Below are 25007 nucleotides of genomic sequence, written 5' to 3' on the forward strand. Positions count from 1 at the left end.
ATTAATCAATCATTTAAAACAATGAGAGCCTACCAACTCTAATACCCGAGGCTCACAATTACTAAAATCTGCTTTTACTGTGACTCCTAATTTAATCCACATTGAAAGTCCTCAAGATGGGGAAGGAATTTCAGGAATAGAGTAACATGAATAACCATTATAATCCATTAGGTAGTAGCCCATATTTGCTGCATAAGAACACGGTCCAAAGGGACACCTTTCAGGGCCAGTTTATTGTAAATCCTTGCTATATTCCATAAGAAAAAACTAAAAACTGTTAATTGACCATTATAGTTAATAATGGGGGCAAATCTCTGCACAGCTGGGGCCATCTCATTTCTGACTGAATTGAGGTTAAGTGAAGTGGAATTATATAGAACATCTCCACTGGCCATAAAGCAAGAAATCCCAGTAATAATGATCCCTATATCACAAGTGTGCTGACCATCCCCACTATACACACGTAGCAGGGGCCCCCTTTCCCCAGGTACGTCTGCCAGTCAAACACAACCCCACATTTCCTCAGAGACTGCAAACTCAGATTAATTATGCACCAGGTTCAGTCAGGAAGTAGAGTATCGGCTAATCCAGAGGCAGAAGGTGTCCCAAAAATAGACCGTTTATAAAAATAACCTATCGGAAGGAGAAGTATTTGTGAATGCCCAAAGAGGGAGAAAATTGGACTAGGCTAAAAGACTGCATACAATTTTTGGGTCTCTGAAATTCACAACTATTCCGTTTCTGCATAATACTTAGGGAGAATGCCCGATCCAGTCAATACTCCTGCCCATAATTATAGGGACTGATAATGAGGGACTGAATCTGAAATGCTTGTTTAACAAATGTAAGACTTTGTGAATCAGCGGATCCGTTGACTCTGGGAACATTGGCCAATATAAAACATAAGGACAAACTGTAGGAGGTGAATTCAATATGACCTACCTTTAAACAAAACATTTGCCAGATGTTTCCATCTATTCACAGGTAACACACTCATTTGGAATAATCAAATTAGATTGCCTGCAAATATTTGACATAGGGGGAGGAGGAACTGGAAGGCAGATGGGAGAGGGTAAAAGCTGACCAGATGGAACTGGGAAAGTGGAATTAGCATTAATAATTGCTTGAGGTGAATGCATTAGGGGATACATTGTCATGAACATTACTCACATTACGGATATAATGAGGGACAACTGAGGGTACTGAGGATGCAACAACTGTAGTGCTAATTTCCTTAAGTTGGATCAAATTAGCCACTCTAGATTCCATTCTAAATAGGCGGTCTAAGAGAGGCTTAATTTGCAATTTTAAGATAGTCTCAAATGTAATACATATTTCATCGGAACGGTTCTGGTCAATTCCAGCATCACCAGTGTCATCTTTTGGATTACCAACTTTGGACCTCATTAACTCTCTTCCCCGCACAGTGCCACCATTTTTTTCTTTTTAACAGGAGGTTGTTAGGCAAAGAAGTGTCATTATGGTCTAAAAAAGCATTATCCGATTTCTTCAAATATTCAAGTGAGCAAACAATACCTTTGATAGAAGAAACATGAGCCCCCTAAGCTCCATCACGCTGTGTACAGACAGACAATCCTTCTCCTCCCAGAGAGAGTCTCCTTTCTGTTAAGGTGATTTCCGTGAAGATCACCTCATCTGCTCACTCCAGAAAGGAGTCAATGGTGATAACCATAGCTCCCAAGGCAGAACTGCTTGTGATTTTTCTCTTACTCAGGTCAAATGGAAACAGCAAATAAATCACTCAATGGGGCGCAAATTAGGATGACAAAATGGGGGTGGCCCAGCCTCCTCCTGCTGATGATGGACAGAGTTGAATGCATTTACAACAATCTCCCACAGTCTACTGGGAAATGGAGTCCCCCAGCAGTGATGGCTGAGAAAAGCGGTGAAAGGTGAGTTAATTAGAAGACATATGTCAAAAATTGAAATTCTGGAAAGCAAGTTAAATTATTACCTGTTGAACCATGCTTGTTTGTATAGCTAAATTGGTTTTAGCTGCCTTTGATGTAGAGTTCTCTAAGTAGCTACTGTTACAGGATGAAATCCCTCAAAAACTGATCGAGGTTTCACACTTTATGGGTTAGTAAAAACAGCACTATTAAGCTGTTAACAATATTTTTCTAGAGGGACATGATCGATCAGTAAAAAATGAATATTATCATGTTGGATATTCATGGCATTTTCAATCTCTGAAAAGCACAAATTGCGACTCTTGCATTCAAACACTGAATTTTTAAGTCCTACAAGATAATGATGTCTATTGATTAGAGTAAGAGTTTGAATTGAAGAGTATCTGTTGAGTTCTCACAGTGAGAGGTATGAATACAATCTGGCCTCCTGTTTTATTGGCACAGGTCTGAGGTATATAGACAACCCAATCCACATTAAATTCCATGGTATGCGGATTATATGCCACCTTTATTTTGCTGATGGCCATTTTGCCTCCTGTGGGCAGGGTGGGGAGGAGAACAGGGGTAGTCCCTGTAAAACAAAAAAGAAAAACAATGACAATCACTGCAGGACTAGTACCAGTGTCAAGGGTGTGTTGGTATTTACCTTGCACGTGAAATGTCCACAAATCAAATTTCATCTGTTTCTCATCTGATGGTATGAGAAGTGTGTAGCTGTTCCTCTCATTTCTAGGTGCAATGTGGTGGTCCTTACCACCTCTTCTGCTGCAGAGTATTACAGGGCTGCCACGTCATCTACACAATGAGCTCTGAGTGTGGCTTATTCTAAATAATCCACACTATTAAGAATTCAGCTACTATTGGTACTTGGACGAGTGTGTATGTTTGTAATGCCTGATGTAGGTTGAATTCCTTATGCAAGACAATTTAAATAATTTTTATATACCTTTTTATTTTTCAATATTATGACAACCTGACTGTGTAAATGCATGATAAAGTTATGGCAACGAAGAGAGGAAGCTATTGGAGTCAAGTGTAAGGATGGATCTAAGAGGATCCATGGGCATTGGGATGAATCTTATGAATTTAAACACCTAGGCAGTCTAAATACAAAACAGTATATAATTCAATAAAAAGACATTAATATTGTTGAAGAGACACAACATTCATGATATTAAAAAAATATATATGAAATTTATTATATCCAAATTGCACAATGAAGAAAGTAAATTGATAACGAAAGAATATGCAATTAAGAATATGGTTCAGAAAAATGTCACTAAAATAGACAGTACATTACACAGCATGAAACAAATCACATATGTAATCCATCAAATAACAGAGTGCAAATACAAGAAAATATAAACAGGAGTGGCTGAGGCCGAGATGTTCTCAACGCGCGTTTCGACGCTAGTAAAGCGTCTTCATCAGGAGAGCCACAGTGTCTTTAATCTGTTTCGATAATCGTGCAAAACGATAGATAAATGCGTAAGGTCCAACCAGAGTTAGCAAGCATGAAGAATACTTCCTAATAATGAAAAGCGCCGCTTACAGCAAAGAATAAGCCAAGGTAGTCAAAATGCGTCAAGGAAGAAATACCAAAAAGGTCCATTCAAGGCCATGAAGTTCACGAAGGGTTCTGCAGTGCAATTCCAACGGATATGTATACTGATGTAAGAATTCAAACAGTTAGCGGAATTTCGAATGCCAAATGACAGAAGTCAAGCAGAGCTAACAGCTTCATAGCAAGGCAAGGATAATTGCGTGTATTCAGATATCCGCCGATACTTCTGATTCGTGACTCTATCAATGGTCACCAATTGAATACACGCAATTATCCTTGGCTTGCTATGAAGCTGTTAGCTCTGCTTGACTTCTGTCATTTGGCATTCGAAATTCCGCTAACTGTTTGAATTCTTACATCAGTATACATATCCGTTGGAATTGCACTGCAGAACCCTTCGTGAACTTCATGGCCTTGAATGGACCTTTTTGGTATTTCTTCCTTGACGCATTTTGACTACCTTGGCTTATTCTTTGCTGTAAGCGGCGCTTTTCATTATTAGGAAGTATTCTTCATGCTTGCTAACTCTGGTTGGACCTTACGCATTTATCTATCGTTTTGCACGATTATCGAAACAGATTAAAGACACTGTGGCTCTCCTGATGAAGACGCTTTACTAGCGTCGAAACGCGCGTTGAGAACATCTCGGCCTCAGCCACTCCTGTTTATATTTTCTTGTATTTGCACTCTGTTATTTGATGGATTACATATGTGATTTGTTTCATGCTGTGTAATGTACTGTCTATTTTAGTGACATTTTTCTGAACCATATTCTTAATTGCATATTCTTTCGTTATCAATTTACTTTCATCATTGTGCAATTTGGATATAATAAATTTCATATATTTTTTTTTAATATCATGAATGTTGTGTCTCCTTCAACAATATTAATGTCTTTTCATTGAATTATATAGTGTTTTGTATTTAGACTGCCTAGGTGTTTAAATTCATAATGTTATTTACCCTGCCCTAGGAGTACTGTTAGTCCCTGCAGGGAGTCCCTATTTTGAGCATTGGGATGAATCTTGCCTTATCCCTTTTCATGATTTCTCCAGGTGTTGGAGAAGGATATGCCATCAATTACCAAGTGAAAATGTTTAAAAAAGGTACACCTTGATTCTGACATTTGCCAAAGAGGATGCTTATTCAATAGATCTGCTTATTCTGCATTTGCATTGTGGGAATGAATTGTGCAGAGATAACAATTCATTTTAGCTCTACTTCTCTCAGAGCCCATGCAATCACAAAAATAGCAATACAATTAGCATTGAGAGTGACTTTGTATCCATCTATATGTTGATCTTCTCTATAGGCATTATATTGCAAGAAGTTCCATTGCTCATAAATAATAGAGATATTGTTAAATAAGAGCCCTTTGTCAAACACAACAGCAATGCACTTTTTGTATGCTGTAGCTCTGTTACCAATGTTTTGGGAAGGGCTTCATATTGTGGACTCAATGACAAATGTAATGGGAAGGGGTATTACATTGGAACTGTCTTGCAAATCAAATAGGAAGATTGTTCACATTGCAGACGCGTAGCGCTGGGGGTATGCACCGTACATACACGGGTGGGGGTACGACTCGAACGTACACGGGTGTACATACACGGGGGGGTTCGACACGTACTCGGGTGTACATACACGGGGGGGTTCGACATGTACTCGGGTGTACATACACGGGGGGGTTCGACACGTACTCGGGTGTACATACACGCGGGGTTCGACACGTACTCGGGTGTACATACACGGGGGGGTTCGACATGTACACGGGTGTACATACACGGGGGTACGGCGCGTACATGCGGGGGCTGGGGGGGTACGGCGCGTACATGCGGGGGCTGGGGGGGGTACGGTGCGTACATGCGGGGGCGGGGGGGGTACGGCACGTACCGGGCACCTGTTTGGACGTCTCCATGGTTGCTATAGGAGTTCGGTGCGGACGGTCTTTTAACCATACGGTTGTACATTCGGACGCCCGGGATGGATCGTGATTCCCCGGGCGGACTTCGCTTTTCACGTTTGTACGGTAAATCGTCCGAGGACGTGTGGGACACTTTTTCCGACCCGAGGACGTGTGGGGAATTGTTCCCAATGCGACTCGTATGGGCTTTTTACCATGCGAATCGTGATTGCCAGTTTGTACGGCACTTGTGCGATTCGTACGGTAAAAAGACCGGATTCGAGTCGTACGGGGAATTATTTTACCGGATCGTAATTGGCACCAGAGACTTTGGCTTTGCCCTCTTGCTCATCTTTGTCTTTCATGGATAGCAGTTGTGTTAAACTCCTTTGAAGAAGTTTAGTTTCTCATAACAAATGCATTGTTAATACAGACCTCACATGTAATGCAATATAGAGGGTTTTGCATACTGCACTATACGTTAAATGCAGTAGGACAAGAATCTACATTTTGAATTCTCAGACGAAAAATGTATGAAGTGATTTTGCATTGTGAATTCTGTCACAATGTCATTGAGAACTGCTTGTACACTGTGAAATATGTGACACGTGCAAAAGAAAGATGTTTTGCATTGTAAACTCTGTCTAAAACACCATTGAAAGCCACTTTCCATCCCTTGACACTGAGAAATGTTCTCATACTGATTTATAGTTCAGGAGGATCTAGAAGGGTCCCTTAAAAAGACATTAAACTATGTCAAAAGAATAATATTTTTTACTGAAGGGTACTCTTCCAGTACAACACCTATGCCAGACATCACACACCTTTGCACTATGGTGTAAGGGTGGTGTGTGCATGGTGCAAGCAGCGCAATTGGTTGCTGTGCTGCACTGTCAAATATAAGTAAATCTGCTCCTACATTGCCACTTGTAATCCAGGGCTATTGCCATTGCCAGTGCTTGTTGTACGTGTTCTGTTTGACAATGTTGCCAACATCATAACATTGTGCAAAACATGGGCCCTCATTGTGAGTTAATCAAAGACTAACACTTCATGAAATGGAGTCATGACACATAATATTACTGATACTGGGGTATCATTAATACCAGTGTTTTTTTTCTAGGGACAATACATTAATCCCGAGAGCACCTATCTGAATGGGCACATCAAGTGGAAACCAATGTTGCTTTATTGATTTCTGCATAAATTCAGGAACTTTTCCTGGTGACTAATTAATTATAACTTGTTCTAAAGGATATGTTCCTGCAGATTAATCTGGCATTACCATATATACTTTCACATCATACAATAGTACAGAAAGATTCAAAATACTATTTTGGGTGGAAGTTCCAACTTGTGCCAAAAATAATATTAAGATCTAACTTGAGTTTATCATTTTGGATGACCTTAATGAGGGGTATCACAGATCACACACATGCTTTCCAAACGTGCCAGAACTGCTTTCAAGATATTATCAACAATTTCATTTTTATGTGTGAATTAATTTGCATATCTAAATGCATACATGCTCAGTAAAATCCACGTTTAAGTTTGAATTCTCAAAACTTCTCAATGAGATATGCCATTGAAACAATGTGTGAACTACCAACCAAAGAGACTGTCTGTCAACCTTGCTGCATGTAAATGTATCTGTTTTTGAAGTGTGTGATTGTAATAGAGTCCCAAGGAGTGCATTTGTGCTGTATGGATAGAAAAGCATCATATAAGGACCTACACATTTCCCACACTTGCTGCATCACTCTTAAAAAATCTGACAAAAAATTGAGTGAACAAATCAAATGCTTAGAATTGGTTGGTGCAAATTGTTTAACAGGGCCTAAAATTCAAAGTCATTGACATTTATTAGAAATCATATGGAGGTGTTAAAGGTATTAATTCTTAAAGGACTTACAATAAGGGGTAGCAATCAATAAAACATGTATTTGTATTATCCCTTTTGTAATCACTATGACAGGTTTAAGAAGTGATAGGTGAGACTAAAATCAATGCTTACCTCTGGCGATGGTAAAGATACTTCATGTTTATGAAGAGGGGCAGTAAGTAGGAAGTCACCAATAATCTCTTTGAGATCATTTGCCATCACATCTTTCTGAATTCTGCTGCAGTGATTTTCCACAGAAAGTATGACGGGGTATTGAGATTTCTGTAAAGTCAATGATACTACATTCAAAGAAAACCATGGAGTCATGACATCACTTAACCTAAAATACCTTATATTCACTGTACATATTCAGAGAATTGATTGATTTCACTATTGTCGTTCAAACATTTGCATTTTCTGTACAAACATATTTTGGGTATATATTCTTAGGACTAAGTCACAAAAGTGTGTTTGATTATGTACAACTGTACTCCAGCTGTGCACTTTAGCACTTACGAATAATTTACATACTCACAAATTCTGTTCATAAAATTCTGGCCAGAGATCTCTGCCTTTGCTTGCCTTATCTTTTACATGTGGAAATCTCTGTAATTAATGCAGAGAATTTCACACGAGGTGGTCTCTGTTTTAGACTAAGGGCCCAATTCTGATACGGTTAGGAATGACTCCGACCCTCAGTTGGAGCAATCCTAACCGCATCGGACCTGCCCATACGGATTCCTTTCCGAAGGAATCTAACTCAGTTTTCAGGATGGCTTATGACGGGCACAGAGAGCCCGTCTGCCACCTGGAAACCCTTCAGTATTCCCCCGGCCGGCTCTTTCCGGCTGAGGGAGTAGGATGGCAGTTTCCCACTGCCTTTCTGTGCTGGCCTTTCTGACACAGTAAGTCAGTGGGAAACTGTCTGTGGGGGCACCAGCAGGGCCCCCTTGGGTGTGAGGCTGCCAAATGGCGGCATAGGGGGCACCTACGGTGCCCCCCTGTTGATCCATGCAGCCAGTGAAAGGCATCTTGGGGTGCCTGCCACAGGGTGCAGGGATGAACTGCACCTCTGCACTTAACGATGCAAGCATGCATTTCGTTCGGAATTCATGCTCCAATTGTTAAGTATAGGATTGAAAGCGAACAGGGTTCGTCGCATCTTACTTGAGATCTGGAACTGACGACAAGAGGTTGTTTGGTACAAGTTCCTGACTGATGTTAGATGAACATCGGAATCGGCCCCTAAATGTTTGGGGGTCAAGAGGGTGTGATCGGAAAATCGACTCTAAAATGGATGGAATAAAAGGCAATTCAAGGAAAGGTGTAAGGGATGCCCATACACATACTAAAACGCATCCACAAAAGAGTAAACCACTTGATTCACCAAAATTACATCTGCATCTACTGGCAAAAGAAGCCTAAATCTACTCATGCCAACAACTGGAGCATGCCACACACCTCAAAAGGCCAATTAGTGGTACTGTAAGGCACCAGCAGAGGATGAAATAACATTAGTACCACTCAGGAAAAATAAGAAACATTAAAGGAAAATATTTTTTATGGAAAATAAAAATATATTCCAATTTGATGTATTCCTTTAAAAAAACATCATTAAATATATTTACAATTATGAACCTGGTTTATAAAGTCTTTTTAGGAAGGGGCTCTCTATAGGGATAAGTGATATACATATATTATTAAGATAAATACAATAACAGAATCAATCACTGTTGGAGGTCAACCAACTATGTATTTATGTAGTGCATTGCTTTAAAATTGGGATAAACCATCAGGACTATGGATGAAAATTGTCTATTCATTGAGAAATGTATAAATAATTGCACCACATTATATATATGCGTGTATGAAATACCCATTCTCTTAATAGATAATCATTGTATTCAATTTAATATAATGGGTGTCTTTGTTAGTTCGTTGTCCAAGGTACACCTTAAGATCATCATTCTGATCAGAGTAAAGGTAAAGAAACTGCACCACTTTAGAGTCCTATGTTTGTTTTACACTAGTTGATGTCAACTCTTTTTGTTTGTACTTTCCAGATTGGAATTTCTCTTATCATAAAGTGTTGACGTGTTTCGTCTCACAGCATTCAAGCCTCCTCAGGACATGACGTAAGAATGTGAAGTGTTCAAAAAACCTATTCACCACTGGACATGCATTGTTTCATATTTTCACATCCATTAATGTTCTAAAACCATATATTTCCATTTCCGTTGATCAAATCTGTACCAGTAAGATGCTGATAATTCTTCTGTGCCCTTCGTGTCTGGTAACAGATTTCCTGGTGCTGGTTAGAGAGCCTCTATAAGAGTTATGCACTCTGCATGTAAGGCACTTGTAAGACTCTTGTATTTACAGACATCTATGAACAGAATTGAGCTGACATGAAAGCCCTTTTAGAGGAAAAGCATGGGTTCACTCGATGTGGCGAGACAAGAGAGCAAGTCACAGACCAAAAACGTTTTTCACCATGTTAGTGAATATCTTTGCTCCCTTTGCTCTCATTTTGAGGAACAATTATTTCAGGAAGGGATAAAAGATTTATAGCAAGAGGAAAAACATATTTGGATTGGCCAGGGAAGCAGGAATTACTAGATACTGTTTCTCTTCAGATTTGACATGGTGCAGACTGGGAGCAGGCTCTCACTTCACCTACAACCCATTCTAAGGCCATCCATGAACTTGTAAATACTGTCTGCACTTCATGTCCTGGCTACTGGACCTTTCCTGAGGGTCAGTGGGGATACTGTGGGCATCTGACTGACAAGCCAATCATGCTGCTTGCCCAGCTATTAGCTGAGCATCACTAGCCGAGTGTATCAGTTTAACACCATGCCACATTCACTAGTAGAAAGGCAATGGATGGTAAGGGAATTTTATTCCACTGGCCTTTTATCATCATGAAAACTGCCTGTAACACAAGGGAATGCTGCACTAATGTGTATGCTGTTTTTCCAGAGTGCATGCGAAATAGCTGTTATAAAAGTCACCTCTTGAACACACATTGGTTTCCTGGTATTTCAGTGACAAGTAATTACTAAATTTAACTCACGCTGGCAGTCCATCAATAGGTAGAGAATGACATCACAAACATAGTCACTGATAGTCACTGATGACGTCACAGAATTACAATATGCAGTCATCAGACAAAATGTAATGCATGCATAAATAGAAGGTGTGGTAAAATCCCAAGGTTTCTATACTTTGTGATGCTGGGTGTGCTCTTTCTCACCATCTCATCATCCTGTTTTGACATCCAACCACACAGCCTCAACAGAGGTGCAATGAACCTCATATATGTATTTGAACACACTTTTATTATATGCAAGCCACCCTTCTGATGTCTTGATCGTTTACCTGGACTGTTTCCGGATTTTCCATTAAGTAGTGTGCAAGAATATGTTGCCTGTTGAAAATTGCACAATATTGGCATGCCCTGTGGCTTACATGTTGACCTTATCCCAGAACTATGGCCTCAGCCATATTTTTGAGGTCAGACCGAAAACAGAGATCAAGGTCTGCAGGCCCATGACCAGCCAGTGGTCTCACAAGTCACATGAGCTGCTAGTTTGGTTGCTATATCATAGTGGATGGCCAGTGTTGAATCAATGATGAATGGTGGATCATGTCACTGTTTGCATGTAGCTTCCTCAGACAACACTGCAGCCATAGAAAGCTTTCATAATGTCCCATAACTGAAATGTCAAAAGTCCATTCTTACCACATCTACTCAAATCAGCAAATATATTATCTGTATTTTCAGGGACTAGATCTCATCTATCAGGAATACAGGTGCCAATGATGGAACCTTGACAAAATATTGACGATAATATTATAGATTCACAAAAATATTGGAAAATAAACATTTTTCACAAAAACATCACTTTCCTATACTTAACTAATAAAAACACAAATATCGATCCCAACACACAGCTATTAAAAATTTCTATTTTTGATTATATTGATAACAAAAATACCGGAAACAAAAATATTATAACCTTTAAATAAACATAGAAATAGTCAAAAATATTGGAACATACAATATCAAATACTTTAATATGGCAAAAAGAAATAATTTTAATTATAAAAAATCAAAGTAACACAATTGTACGTTAAACAAACATTAGAAATACATATTAAAAATATACATATTCTAATGTCATTATAGCAATTTTACATTACTAAAATAAAGTTAAATTACCTCCAAAAAGTATACAATTCAATACATCAAAATATTAATAAACTTACTTCCAACAAGTACTAACATTTAAACATGAAACAATAATAATCATAAATATATACAACAATATTACACCCAAATTAAAACAAAAATATAGATATTAAATGTTATAAAATAAAAACTAATTAATGTACACCATAAAAGGCAATAACTGGAAAAAACGAAACGAACATTAACCAATTAAAAAGAAACTGGAAACCAAATTATCCAATGCAATTATACAATCAAACAAACTAGCAATATAAAAGGCACTCAAAATGTGACTACTTACTACTCCAAAAACTACAAAAGCTGCAAGACAATACTCTGCTTGATGACTTATACATTAATCAATCTAAAAAAGGTAAAATTAGAAATTAATAATAAAACACTCTAATGATTTTATTTCTTTAACTTTAGATATTACAAAGGAATTACTACAGCATCGAGATACTACTGATCTACCAACAAATTACATCAATCACAAACCTGGAAAAAGACACACAAGAAAGTAAGTCAATTTAAAATATACTTAAACACTGACTCACCCTAAAACGGTAAAAATAAAATGAAACTCCCTCTGCCCCCATACCTACCAACAAAAAATTGTTTAAAATAAAACTAAATCAAGTCTCCCCCCACCAAGAGAAAAAGAGCCACCTGACCCACATTACTGCATCCCAAATGGAAAACCTGAAAATAAAGACTGCAATTTCCAGCAAGAACATATATGTTAGTGAAAAATCAGAAATGAGTATCATAATGTTGTATTTATTTTTATGTATTCTAAACTTTAAACATTTAATTCTTTGTATTAATACACTATTTTCAACATTATGACATAAAGATAGCTCACATCATAAAAAGGGAAACCCTTACTCTCTCACATGGGCTACACTTACAGCCAAGAAAGTACAAGCACAGAAACTATCAATTGAAAATGTATTTAATACTTTCTGATGCTTGCTATGGGAGGGTCAATACAAAAGATGACATCACTAATGTCAAGGAAAATAACCATGCACAAATGTCACTGAAATGGAAGCAAGACATGTAATACAAGATCCAATAGAGGCAAGCACAAGCTCCCAAGATGTCACAACTAAAATACTAAAGGATATACTCTCCAGAGTCCCCGAGGCCAGCTACTGCCCATTACCACCTTAAAATGTATAAAAGCACAAACTAAAACAGCCATCAGTGATACCCCTCCTGTCCCAGAAGATACCAAGATATCCAAATTCTTTAATACTTAACCACCACACATAATGAGAAATCCTTCCTCTTACATGATACCCTTAACAATGATAAATGTATCTTAAGATTTTCTGTAGCAGATAACCTAATAAAACTAAGCCAATCCCAAAAACAAATGATGGATGGGATATTCAAATTGTGCCCCAAACCATGCATGATGAAAATCAAAACACCAATATACCATTCATATAAGGCCTACTACCGAAAAACAAAGTTGCACTTACTATAAATTACTTTACCATCTTAAAATTAAAACAAACAACCACTCTCCAGAATCGAATCAGAATTTGGTTTTTATTGTGCAAATAATTAAAATGATCACAAAATTATGATCATTCTCAAAATGTCTATTTTGAAACTAGTCAACCTTTGAGTCCCTACAGTAAAAGCTTCTTTATTAGAAAAGTCATCTCATACTTTAGTAAAAATCTGCAGCAGGCAAAATACCCTCGAATTAAAGTGTTTATGAGAAATCGTCTTAATAGTCCCAAAGAAATGTCCTCAGTTGCCTCTTAGAGCTAGTGCATAGGTGAATTTACAATGTGGTTAAAGTTCTATGAACAGTTTCTAGGCCATGCATTTTAGAGGGCCTTTTAATGAGGATCCGTCAAAGTGCCCTATGCATCAAGTACTTAAGACAAAATAACAACCATTTTTGGCAGACCAGCGAAGGCTTATCTATTACAGCTGCATTATCTGTTATCTGGCTGATGCAGGTATTTCGACTGTCCCATGCTGGTCATTTGCAGACATGGAATCAAAATTCAAGAAAAAGAGCAGATAGCTGTGTGGATTCACGTTTCAATCAATATTGTACAGCGTTGTGGCATGTCCGAGTATTTAATGCTTGAAATGTGGGTCACAACCAGAATTTTCTGTACAGAAGTAACGGTTCACAAATGCAGAAAATGTAGATCAAAGATTCTACTCCACTGGCACATATTCTGCATTGTCTGTTGTGACCATATTGCTTCCGGCCGTACCAATATATTTTTAAGGGGATCAATCCAAATCTTAATACCATCAGGTGTTTTTTCCATTTCGTTACCTGGCAGTTGTGAAAGGTAGTTTGGGAGAGCACCTGATTTGTGGATCATGACAGCCCAGCGACTATGTGCCTTTCCCTTCAATGACTGCACATCCCCCTCCACACATATTGATTTTGCTCGTCTTAAGAAGAGCTTATATATCTGGATCAGCCAGTGAAGTATTCAAGATCCATGCCATCTGGACTGTGGAGAATTAATTACTGCCCATGTAATATATGTTAGGGTATCAGTCTGTGCTTACTTGGTATTTAGGCAGTAGGCTGTTTTCATTTTCAGATTGTTGCGAAGTCAAGTGTGTTATACATTCCAGTAGGGTAAAGATCCTTTTCTAACAGGTGATTTGCAACCTATCCAGACATTTTGCCAGTTTATCTCTGAATACCAGGGCCTTCTATGTGATCGGATAGCTGACTGGCCACCACCCCAAGATACTCATACGAGTCTACTGTTGATTTTGTTCTCTTGAATGAACAATGATCCTCTTTCTATTCATTAACTGGTGATGAACATGGCCTTTGCCTTTGAGATATTCATCTTTAAATTACTGGCTTCCCAATAAGTGGCCAGCAAATTCAAAAGTCTCTACAAACCTATCTACATCAAGGAGCACTCTATCATCTGCATACTGGAGCATTTGGATTCTAAGAACCGATATTCTTGCCTTTTCAAGGTGTTTCTTTAGAATGACTTTGTAAAGATTGACTAATAATGGTGCCAGTGTACATCCTTGCTTTAGGCCTTTATTAGTTGTAATTTTTGAAGTTGTTAATCACCCAGAGCTCACCTTTATCTATTCTTTACAGTGATATGATGGCCTTTAGTAGGAGGGGTGGAATGCCCCAATTGTTTAGTTTAGTTCGGAATTTCTCTCTTGAAAAACTACCATAGGCTGTTGTAAAGTCTATGAACCATGCATAGAAGACTTTGTTTTAGGATGCCATTATATCAGATAAGTGATTCAAAACAGATTGTCCTTAATGTGGCGGCCCTTTTGAAAACTTGTTCAGCCTGAAGGGACTTTGTTCTTATCTACTGCCCATTTTTGCAATTTTAAATTAAGGGTGCTTGCTTGCACAGCCCGTCCCCTCTGTAACAAGGAGAGCGATCAACCTGTAATTCCTCTGGCAAGTTTGGTTTCCTTTGTTATAGATGGGTACCAGAACTACCTGGTATTGTGGCACCTAGGACATGAGATTGAAATAATGTTGACACGGCTGCTGCTCATTTACTGCCAGCACTATTGTGGGGATGCCTCTCTGGCCTTGTGCACCATTTACGAGCATTGCATTGATTGGATTTTCCACATGGGCCTGTGTCATTTCCATCTTGACCATACTTCTTTCCCAGTATAATGTTACAAGCGAAGAACTGAAGGTTTCCTAGTCCGCTGGGGGGATAATAGATGCTTCCTCCAGGCATTTTCCATAGCCAGAAATTCCTTTGGTCTTTTAACTTGATTATATCATAGGATTGATCCCACCTACTGAATTCCTCTTCCCTTTCTCTGGCAAAAAAAAGCTTTACTGTACCTTGATCTTAGCTGGCCTATCCTATTCCATAACAATATTCCACCCATGTCCTGACTTCGGGATCTAAGTGCTTCGTTTAGCTCTGATTTTTGTCTAGATATTTGCATTTTGAGTTCACCCAAATGTCTATTGTTCTTGATCAGTGCAAGGTCTGTGATATTTGCCTGGTTCATCCTGGTCCTCCTGTAAGATTGAGGAAAGAGACCACCATGGATCCACTTTCAATATTTGTTTAGCGTTCATCTTTGGTAACTCTTTTAGGAACTGCCATACTCATGGCCTGAGCCGTGCTTGTCGATTCGTAATCCATTTTATTCTTCTGATGGGTTCTAGGTCACCTTGATCCCAATGTGATTTACCTTGGGATGGCAGGTTCCTAGCATAGACACTTTGCATTTTCGTATGGTATGCTTACTTACTTACTTGATATAAAGCAAATTTTACTTACATAATGAAAGGGGGCCGATTACGATGTCATCAGGAAAGGCTCTGAACGGGATTTGGATTCTGGGAATCCGATTCAGGACCTTTGTTACCGACCGAATCTGTCACCTTTCCGGATGACCGATTGCGATGCAAGGAAGCCGTGGGGGCTGTCCAAATATGTTCTGAACAGCATTCAGGCAGCCCGAGCCATTAGAAGCCGAATCATACAGTCCAATGGAGATGGTTTCTGAACAAGCGAGTACGATGACCGATTCGGGCAGCCGTTCTGAATTGGTTTGGCGGAGGCAAAATGTCTGTGGGAATCAGACTTTGGCTACCTGTAGCAGGCCCTCCTTGACCTACAGGCCTTCAGATGGGGCCCGTGGGGGTACCCAAGGGACCCCCTCCCCAACCATCCACAGGGGGGCTGGCACCATGGGGTGCCCGCCACAGGGTGAAAGTTTTTCCCCACCCACCCCTATTTTCAATGGTAGTCTGTGTTCTCGTTTGAAACACAGGCTCCTATTGAAGTCAACGGGAGTCTGACCGAACAAAGTCCGTAACCATCTGGACATATTGTAATCGGTCGGTAGGACTCCCCGAATGCGAATCGTTTGGGAAACATGCCTAACCTGATTCAATGGGAATGCTTTCCTGATGACATTGTAATCGGCCCCTTAATTGTAATCAAGTGTAGCCATCCTGAAACTCCAAAAATGGGTGTAAGCGGCTGTTGTGTCTGACTCAAAAACTGCCGTTTAATGTGTGCAAGCCCAAATTGCTTAAAACATTGCCAAGATCCTTTCCAAGTATGTTAGATCTTTGAACTTGTTTCTGCATCACCCAATAGGCTAGATTTCATTGTTGACATCCTGGCATATATCACTTGGCTCTGTGCTAAAATCACCCATTATTAGGCACATTGATTCAGAGTGTGATGTTTTAGCCTCAACGGCGGGAGAAGAAGTTTGTCACCTTTATCTTTTGCAGGTGGAGGTAAGTGCTCCCTTTGACGAGCGATGGAATAATACTGTGATTTTATACATTGGTTTGGGATGTAACAATAGTGATAAAGTCGCCCTTCCCCATTGTGGCTACTGTTGTTACTACTGCCATCTTATTTTTCACACACAAAGTCCCCCTGATGCATGGCTTCCTACTTGTGATTTAATTGTGGGCACTTTGCGTACCGTAAAATCATGCCAGGGGGCTGATTCAAGTGCCCATGTTTCTTGAAGTGCGATAATGTCTGCTCCACTTACTTGCACTAGTGCCTCATTCTTTGATTCTTTGAGTCAATTAACCCTCTTATATTCCATGAACATATTCTTAGAGTTGCCTGCTGAATTTTTATCTGAGCGCTTGCACTGTGCCCAGTCCGTGACTTTTGTTTGCTGGGCGACACATTAACGGCCTGTTCCTGGGCAGCTTGTACTCTTTATCAACTTACCTGACAGTATTACAGGGGGTCTAGTTGTGGTCTTGGCACCCATTTACGCTGATTCTGGTACATTCTCTGTTCTAGAAATTACAAAAATGACTGCACTAGCCTATGTTCCTTTCGCAGAGGTAACTACCTAGTGCAATCTCTTTTCTACCAACCAAAATAACACAAACTAAGTCGCTTAATGGATTATTTTGGAAACACCTGGGTTGCCAACCTGAACCACTCTGGAAACAGACGCAAACCCAGATTCCAAATACCATGGTATAATGTCTACGACAGAACCATGGCTCAGGAAACCAAAACTAACAATGCCGAATAAGGATGGCAAAACAACCAACAACGACAAGTTGGATAATCAGTAACCCAAATTAAACCTAAATTTAGTAAACAAACCAGGTGAATGCACAACATGCTTGAGTGCAAAATAAAACATTTTATTAACAACAAAGGAGAACGCTACTTAGAATCAATAAACAAAAGCCTATTATAAAACAATACATTTCCTACAAAGCACCCAAAAAATCAAAAGAACTCTCCATATCAGCATAACTTAAATATTTTTTAGCTAAATATCAAAATATTTTTATACATCAGTCAAAAACAATTGCAACTAAAACTGAAAATAAGACTGATGATACAATTGATATCTACATTAGTTAAAAAACAAAGAAGTCACTAACAAAAAAGAGGAAAATTACATGTAAACTCAAACAGAAACAATTAACACATAAAGGGCCAGCTGTATGAATATGCAATTTTGCATTTCTGAAATAGTGACTCCTTAGAAATCGCTATTTAGGAAATGCAAACTGATATGTATGAAATATCTGCTTTGCTGATAGCGATTCCTACATTGTAGGAGTCGCTATTAGAAAATCGCGAATAGGAAATCATTCCAATCACTGATTCCAATAGGCCTGTTTAGCAATTCCAAAAGAGCGATTTCCTATTAGGAAATCGCTCTTTTGGAAATGCTTTACCAAGGCTGGCTATGGGCATAAGGCTCGCCATGTTGCACCCCAAAATCGAGTGCACATGAAGAGCACACATATGCTCTAGCGGCATGTGTATACTCTATCGCACTTTTAAAAAAGCATCTAGGAGTGCTTTTTTAAATTGCACATAGTTACCATTGACTTATAGTCGATGGTAATTCATTTACTAAACGGTCATGTTGCATTTAGGAAATGCTTTGTACATGTGCTAAGAAACCGCAAATAGGAAATCCCCATTTGCGATTTCCTATGTAGGGAATCACAAAATGCGATTTCTATTAGCAGAAATCGCATTTCGCGAATTCCTAAAGGCCTTTGTACATAGGAAAAGGATGTTTTTCATTTCTTAATGGACCGAAATTGCGATTTGGCCTATTAAGAAATGCAAAAGGCCTTTGTACATCTGGCCCAAAATGTAGCATAACAAGGACCAACCTCATAAAATACACATATATTAGAAAATATAACATTTCCCACCCACAAAAAATAACTTGAATATAACTTGCTCTTCTGTAGCTGCAGATCCTCCTTTGTATCCAGGCAATCAAAATTAGTACCCATCAAAATGGGATTTTATTTTTAAAAACACCCATAAAATGGAAAAATAAAAACATGAAAAGACGTTACAAGTTGATTAAAAAAAATGAGACACTTCTGAAAACCTGAAAAATCAAAGGAAATCCAAATTAAAATATTTGTTTAATAGAAACCAAAATGAGTTCCTTTAACAAAAAAAACGCAAAATCCAGACATCCATACGATATCTTCTGATCCATAAACCTGTAAAATAAGATACATGACCCACCAATAAAAAGTAGTATCTTCAACATAACATAAACATCACAAATAATCCATACAAACACATAAGAACATAACATATTACATATGATAAAAATACTTTAGCAACAAACTCTACCTAAGCCTAACACAAAATACTAGTTAACAAATTACCAAAACTACCAATAAACTTTCCCTAAACCACAAAACAACACTATAACTACTATTTACTATCACCTCATTCATCCCCCTCTAGGAAAATGAACCAAAAATGAGACAAATAGACTTCAAAAGTTAAGCTAGTGATAGAAAAAAATGGCTGCTGAATGAAACAAATAAAAATCAATTAAAACATTTAAAATGTTTGAATAATGTAAAACATGTCAAAAAATTATTTGACCATGTGCAACAATTATATAGTCTATCTGGACACAACAAGCCAAGAAGATATTTTTCCTAACCAAAAAGAACTAAAATCTGCTGTCACAGGAGCAGGCCACTTTGTTGTCGTGCCTTGAGCTATTCTCTTAATCAGAGAAGAAGCCCCCACTACAAATGGGCCACTTGGTGCACCCCCTGCTATACTCATACTATTGGAAGTGCCCACTAGGAAGATCTTTGCATAGTCAATATGTGGTTTTGTAGCTTTTCCAGGGGAGTTGAAATTCATGGGTGTTTCCTAAAGGGGAGACTGCTATCCAGTCAGCAAAACCTTTGGCTGTTTTTTGCTAGAGAGGACCAACACTCTCATCTTCCTCTTCTGTTCAGGCGGCCACAGTATACCATCTTGAAGAAGGACAGGATTTTCTCAGCGGATGGCATACCATTCTCTGCTTGTGTATGGTGAGACATTTTTGTCAGGCTCCTGATCATGAAGCGCAAAAATAATAGTGTTATATAATTAATTTATCACCTACTCTTTCCACCCATGTCCCCATTGCATGCATTCAGTGAGTGAAATGTTTTTGTCATACTAACTAAAAGCCTTTCATGTCAAGTCAGTGTCTGCCTACTAAAGCAACCTACTCCCTATATCTGTGATCCAGTAGTTTCTTATGTGCCGGTATATGCCATGTGCATCAATATTACAAGTTGCATAGGCATATTTATTATGTCTTTATATGTCTATTTTTTCAGCCTTGGTGATATAAAGATCCCTGGTGTCCACACTGCACCCAAACATCACCAGACAATATGGGTATAATGCAACCAACAGTTTAGCCAACAATCATCCATCAGTCTGGTAAGTATGTGAAACTATCTGCAGTTATTTGTATCCTATCCTCACCTTATTTCTTAAAAATGTATGGCTTCTGGACAATATCTAGTTCACAAAATGCCATACATATATTGTAAATCCCAAAGTTAGGCCAGGTAAGAATCTGAACACCCTTACATATTCACTACATTACTTCTCCCACCTGCATGTCATACTCTCCTTCTCCCAAAAATCAGTACACATCTCACTCACACTCAGCTTGAATCATCTCCCCTTTCTAGTACATATGTACTATATAGTATCCTTATTGCACACTGTATTCAATGTATACATACCCCACTTTAAGTGTATTGATAGCAACAGCTGGAGCATGAATTGCTCATATTGTGGCAGGGGTAACACCAGCATGTACAAACATCACTAATATTAGAATTTATTTTTTATAATGACTCTCATTCCTCAAGAATTACCTATACGTGTACATTTATTACAAGAGCGTAGTCAAAATGTACTCAACAACATTATTTAATTGGCCTCAAATGTGCTCATAAATATAATGGCATTTTTACTTTGCTGGACCTGTGTTGCCTGCCCATCTGCCAACTGTCATCACCTCCTCCTCTGCTCCAACCAGTGACCTGACATGTGGACTTGAAATACACTAGAGATGGATGGCAGCGATGCATATACTTACCAATAAAACAGCAGAATGGAAGGATTCATATGGTAAAACAGGACTATGAGATTAGAAATGCATGTTCCACCATTATAAATTTCCTTTCATCCATGCAGATCATTTGATTAATATTATGGGGGTTATTACGAGTCTGGTGGGCCACAGACCGTCAGACTCGTGAGGGCGGTCTCCTGACTGCCCTATTAGGACCCGGGCAACTGGGCCACCCTGGGACCACCACAACTGCCAGGGACCTCTGTGCAGTGTACTTGAGGCATAGAACGAGTTTCCTCTCCGCCACACTTTCCATGGCAGTGCAACATGTGCCCCCATGTGTGCATGCATACCAATTCTTTCACAGCATGGACTGTAGCAGTCTATGCCGTGCAAGTGCTTCCGTTGGCATTCCATTGCAGTGCCTATTTGACAGGTATCACCCTGGAACAGCCTGCCAGATAAGAGAAAACTTCTGACGTGGTTCGTACATGGTTTAGCGGTGCGGGAGTGAGGCAGTCCCGCTCCAGCACCGCCAAACTCATGATAAGACCCCATATAATTAAATATTGTGTTACATATGCTGACAAATATAGTAATAAAGATTATTTTTGATCTGACTGAAGACTTGGTAGGCTCTGCCATCCATCTCTAGTGTATTTCAAGTCCACATGTCAGGTCACTGGTTGGAGCAGAGGAGGAGGTGATGACAGTTGGCAGATGGGCAGGCAACACAGGTCCAGCAAAGTAAAAATGCCATTATATTTATGAGCACATTTGAGGCCAATTAAATAATGTTGTTGAGTACATTTTGACTACGCTCTTGTAATAAATGTACACGTATAGGTAATTCTTGAGGAATGAGTCATTATAAAAAATAAATTCTAATATTAGTGATGTTTGTACATGCTGGTGTTACCCCTGCCACAATATGAGCAATTCATGCTCCAGCTGTTGCTATCAATACACTTAAAGTGGGGTATGTATACATTGAATACAGAGTGCAATAAGGATAATATATAGTACATATGTACTAGAAAGGGGAGATGATTCAAGCTGAGTGTGAGTGAGATGTGCACTGATTTTTGGGAGAAGGAGAGTATGACATGCAGGTGGGAGAAGTAATGTAGTGAATATGTAAGGGTGTTCAGATTCTTACCTGGCCTAACTTTGGGATTTACAAGAGCAGGAAGGGCTTAATAAGCTAACTAAGGCTACATGGTGGAAAGGATATGTTCATCAAGGGAGGTTAAGCATAGACGGTATCTAAGCCCACCTCTAGAAAAAGCCTTGGCCACTCGAATCATGGGAAATCCTGCTTCACCAGCATCCTCTCATCTTGTCATTTGTTTGGTCCCCCACGATAACCTGTCAATGCATTGACAAAGCCTCTCAACATGGCCACTTCCTCCTGTTGTGTTTAGACAAAATATCGAAAAGAAAATATTATGATACAAATGTCAAGAATATTGGGATGTCAAAATAACATCGATGTGAATATCAATATAATTGTAAGTGTTGTTTTTAACATTGTTGTAAAAATTATTGATTTAGAAAATATTGTCGTATGTAATATCATTTAGACGTGTTAATTAGTATGTAATTTACTTTCATGTGTTTGATTGTTTATGTTTATAAGTGTTTTACTTCTGTTTTTAGTAAGATGATTTATTAATTATTTTTAGTTGTATTAATGAATAAAAATAATGGATTTCAATTTTGTTTTAGCAGCAGGATATTGGGTTTTTAGGTGATAAGGAAGGGAAGATTTTCAAAAAGAAGATATTTTAATGTAAATACACTAATTTTGTTACATTCATAATTTGTATCAATTATATTCTAAAGTTAATTAAAATATATGTAATTATATTAAATTAAAAAATACATTATTTTATAAATATTAAAATAAATATTTAAGGGCCTGGTTTAGATCTTGGCGGACAGGTTACTCCGTTACAAGTGCCCTTCAGAGGATCCGAGATGTTTAGAGAAGGCTGAAAACACTGTGCCTAAAAGGGAGTGGGATGAGAATAGGTGGAGGCTTAATGGGGATGCCTGTGCTCATAAAGACTCCAAACATTGTTTTGGGCTGTTAGTGACTCGGGGGGATACCAGGAAGCCTTCTCACCCAGCTAGCAACATTGCAATCTTAGCCTGGCATGATCAGTTTAATCTTTTGTACACTGGCACATCTGACATAGACCTAGAAACATCTCCGAAACATTATTCTTAGACCTACTGTAAGAAGATCTTCACCAGCATGAAATCCAGGCTTCTATCAAATCGATTGCTGAAACTAAGGCCCCCAGCCCTGATGGTATTCCTGGCAATTTGTGTCTGTATGATACTGACAACTGGGCGATATATCTTCAGATTCTGTCAAATGCTATCGCAGGATTGTGCCCTAGTCTTGGAGGGGTGCTGAGGTAATTCCTATCTTTAAAAAAAGGTGATAGATCCTCCAAAAGCAATTATAGACCAATTAGCCTTATTGAATCAATCCAAAAAGTGGTGAGTCGATCTCTTCTGGCCAAGATACAGGTATGGATTCAGGAGAATAATATTGTATCTCCATACCAATCTATGCAGCAAACTTTCTCAAAGTTTGCTGGGGCGAGCAAGGACAGCTTACTGACTCAATAGACGTCAGCAGGGGTGTCCGCCAAGGGTGTGATCTGGCCCCCACCCTCTTTTCTCTTTATATAAATGATGTTGTGGAAAATCTGAAGCAGGAACCCTCTGACGTGCAAATGTTTTGGGGGGTGAAAGGGTCATAACACTGTTGTTTTGTGGACAACATCCTGCTGGTGTCAAAAATCCCAGTGGGGCTACAGAAATTTCTTGTGCTTGTTTTATTTGCTTACCCCGCCTACTGTCATCCTAGAGCACAGTGGCTTACACCATTATGCAAGCAGCTTGGGACGCGCGACTATGGTGATGCCCTACGCATACTCAGATCCGATACCAGACAAGTGATAGTCTGTGCAGTTGCCATGTTTATGAGTTGTATGTGGGGCATAAGGAGGAAGCTACTGAATAGGGGATGAGAAATATTTTAATGCATAGAATGAATTGTATTTTATAATTTTGAGTGTTTTATGTTCTACCCTAATTCTATCAATTTGTGGCAGAGGAGCAAAACCATACAGGACACTCTCATGGTCCCATGTTCAAATACTGTTTGCTGTTGCTACTTACCGGACCACGTTTTTCTAAATTGATTTGTGGTTTTAATATGTGCTGTCACTTTTTGACAATGCTTTTATGGTTTACCCGAAATTAAGCTAAATGATTATGACACTGTACCTACTGCCATATCATTCATCACCTGGTGTCATCACACACTGCATGCATCATTATTAGGAGTGGGTGGAACCCCATAGAATCTTGCTGAGTTTTTATGTAACTGCGAAATTCCATGGAGTTTTACTCTTTGAGTTCGGCCCACCCCTAGTTTTTGTAAACGGTTTTAGTATTGTATCTTTATGCTATGTTACATTGTGTTACTTATTTAAGATGATGAAATGTAATATATATGTATTTCTTGGATTGTAATGTGTTTTGTATTTCTTTTATTAAACACTTTTGGTGTATTTTAGGTTTTCTAGCGATGTTTCAAGGGATCTCTATTGCTTGTTTTATTTTTGCATTCTTGTGGGTCTTTTTAGACTTTGTTTCCTGTTTTTGGTGGATTATCATTTTTGACTATGAGGAAGATCTGCAGTTACAGAAAGTCATACTTTCTTTGTGTTGGGAAATGTTATATTTTTTGTTTCTGTAAATAATATGTGACTGTTTATTTGGAGTGAGTTTGCTCTTTGAGCTTTTTGGTTGGTGAGGTTTACATTTTTCATGCACATCATTTATACATTATTTTATATCAGTCTTATTTCAAAATGGGTTTTTATTTATTGTTCGGACTGATGGAATAACAAATTATTATGTATTATGACATAAAAGTCTGCTCCTTTGTTTTATGTGAATAATTTGACCTAAAATTGTAGCATGTTGACCACTCTTTTGATTTGTTTGCTAAGTTTTAGTGTAATTTGGCAGATTGCTCTTTTCATAGTTTTTGTTAGTTTTGCTCTTTCTGTAATGCTTCGATAAATTTA

General features: G+C 38.6%; 1 protein-coding gene across 3 annotated transcripts in view; it reads right to left on the reverse strand.

The window, feature by feature from the left end:
- PLCZ1 (phospholipase C zeta 1) overlaps nt 1-25007 on the reverse strand; it is a 1132435-nt gene that overhangs the window by 829605 nt on the left and 277823 nt on the right. For all 3 annotated transcript variants that reach the window (XM_085652690.1, XM_085652689.1, XM_085652688.1), the window contains exon 5: nt 7413-7562. In XM_085652690.1, the coding sequence (XP_085508816.1) occupies nt 7413-7562 (150 nt within the window). The remainder of the gene's footprint in view (nt 1-7412; nt 7563-25007) is intronic.

Source organism: Triturus cristatus, chromosome 4_1 (assembly GCF_964204655.1).
Source record: "Triturus cristatus chromosome 4_1, aTriCri1.1, whole genome shotgun sequence".
Lineage (NCBI taxonomy): Eukaryota > Metazoa > Chordata > Amphibia > Caudata > Salamandridae > Triturus > Triturus cristatus.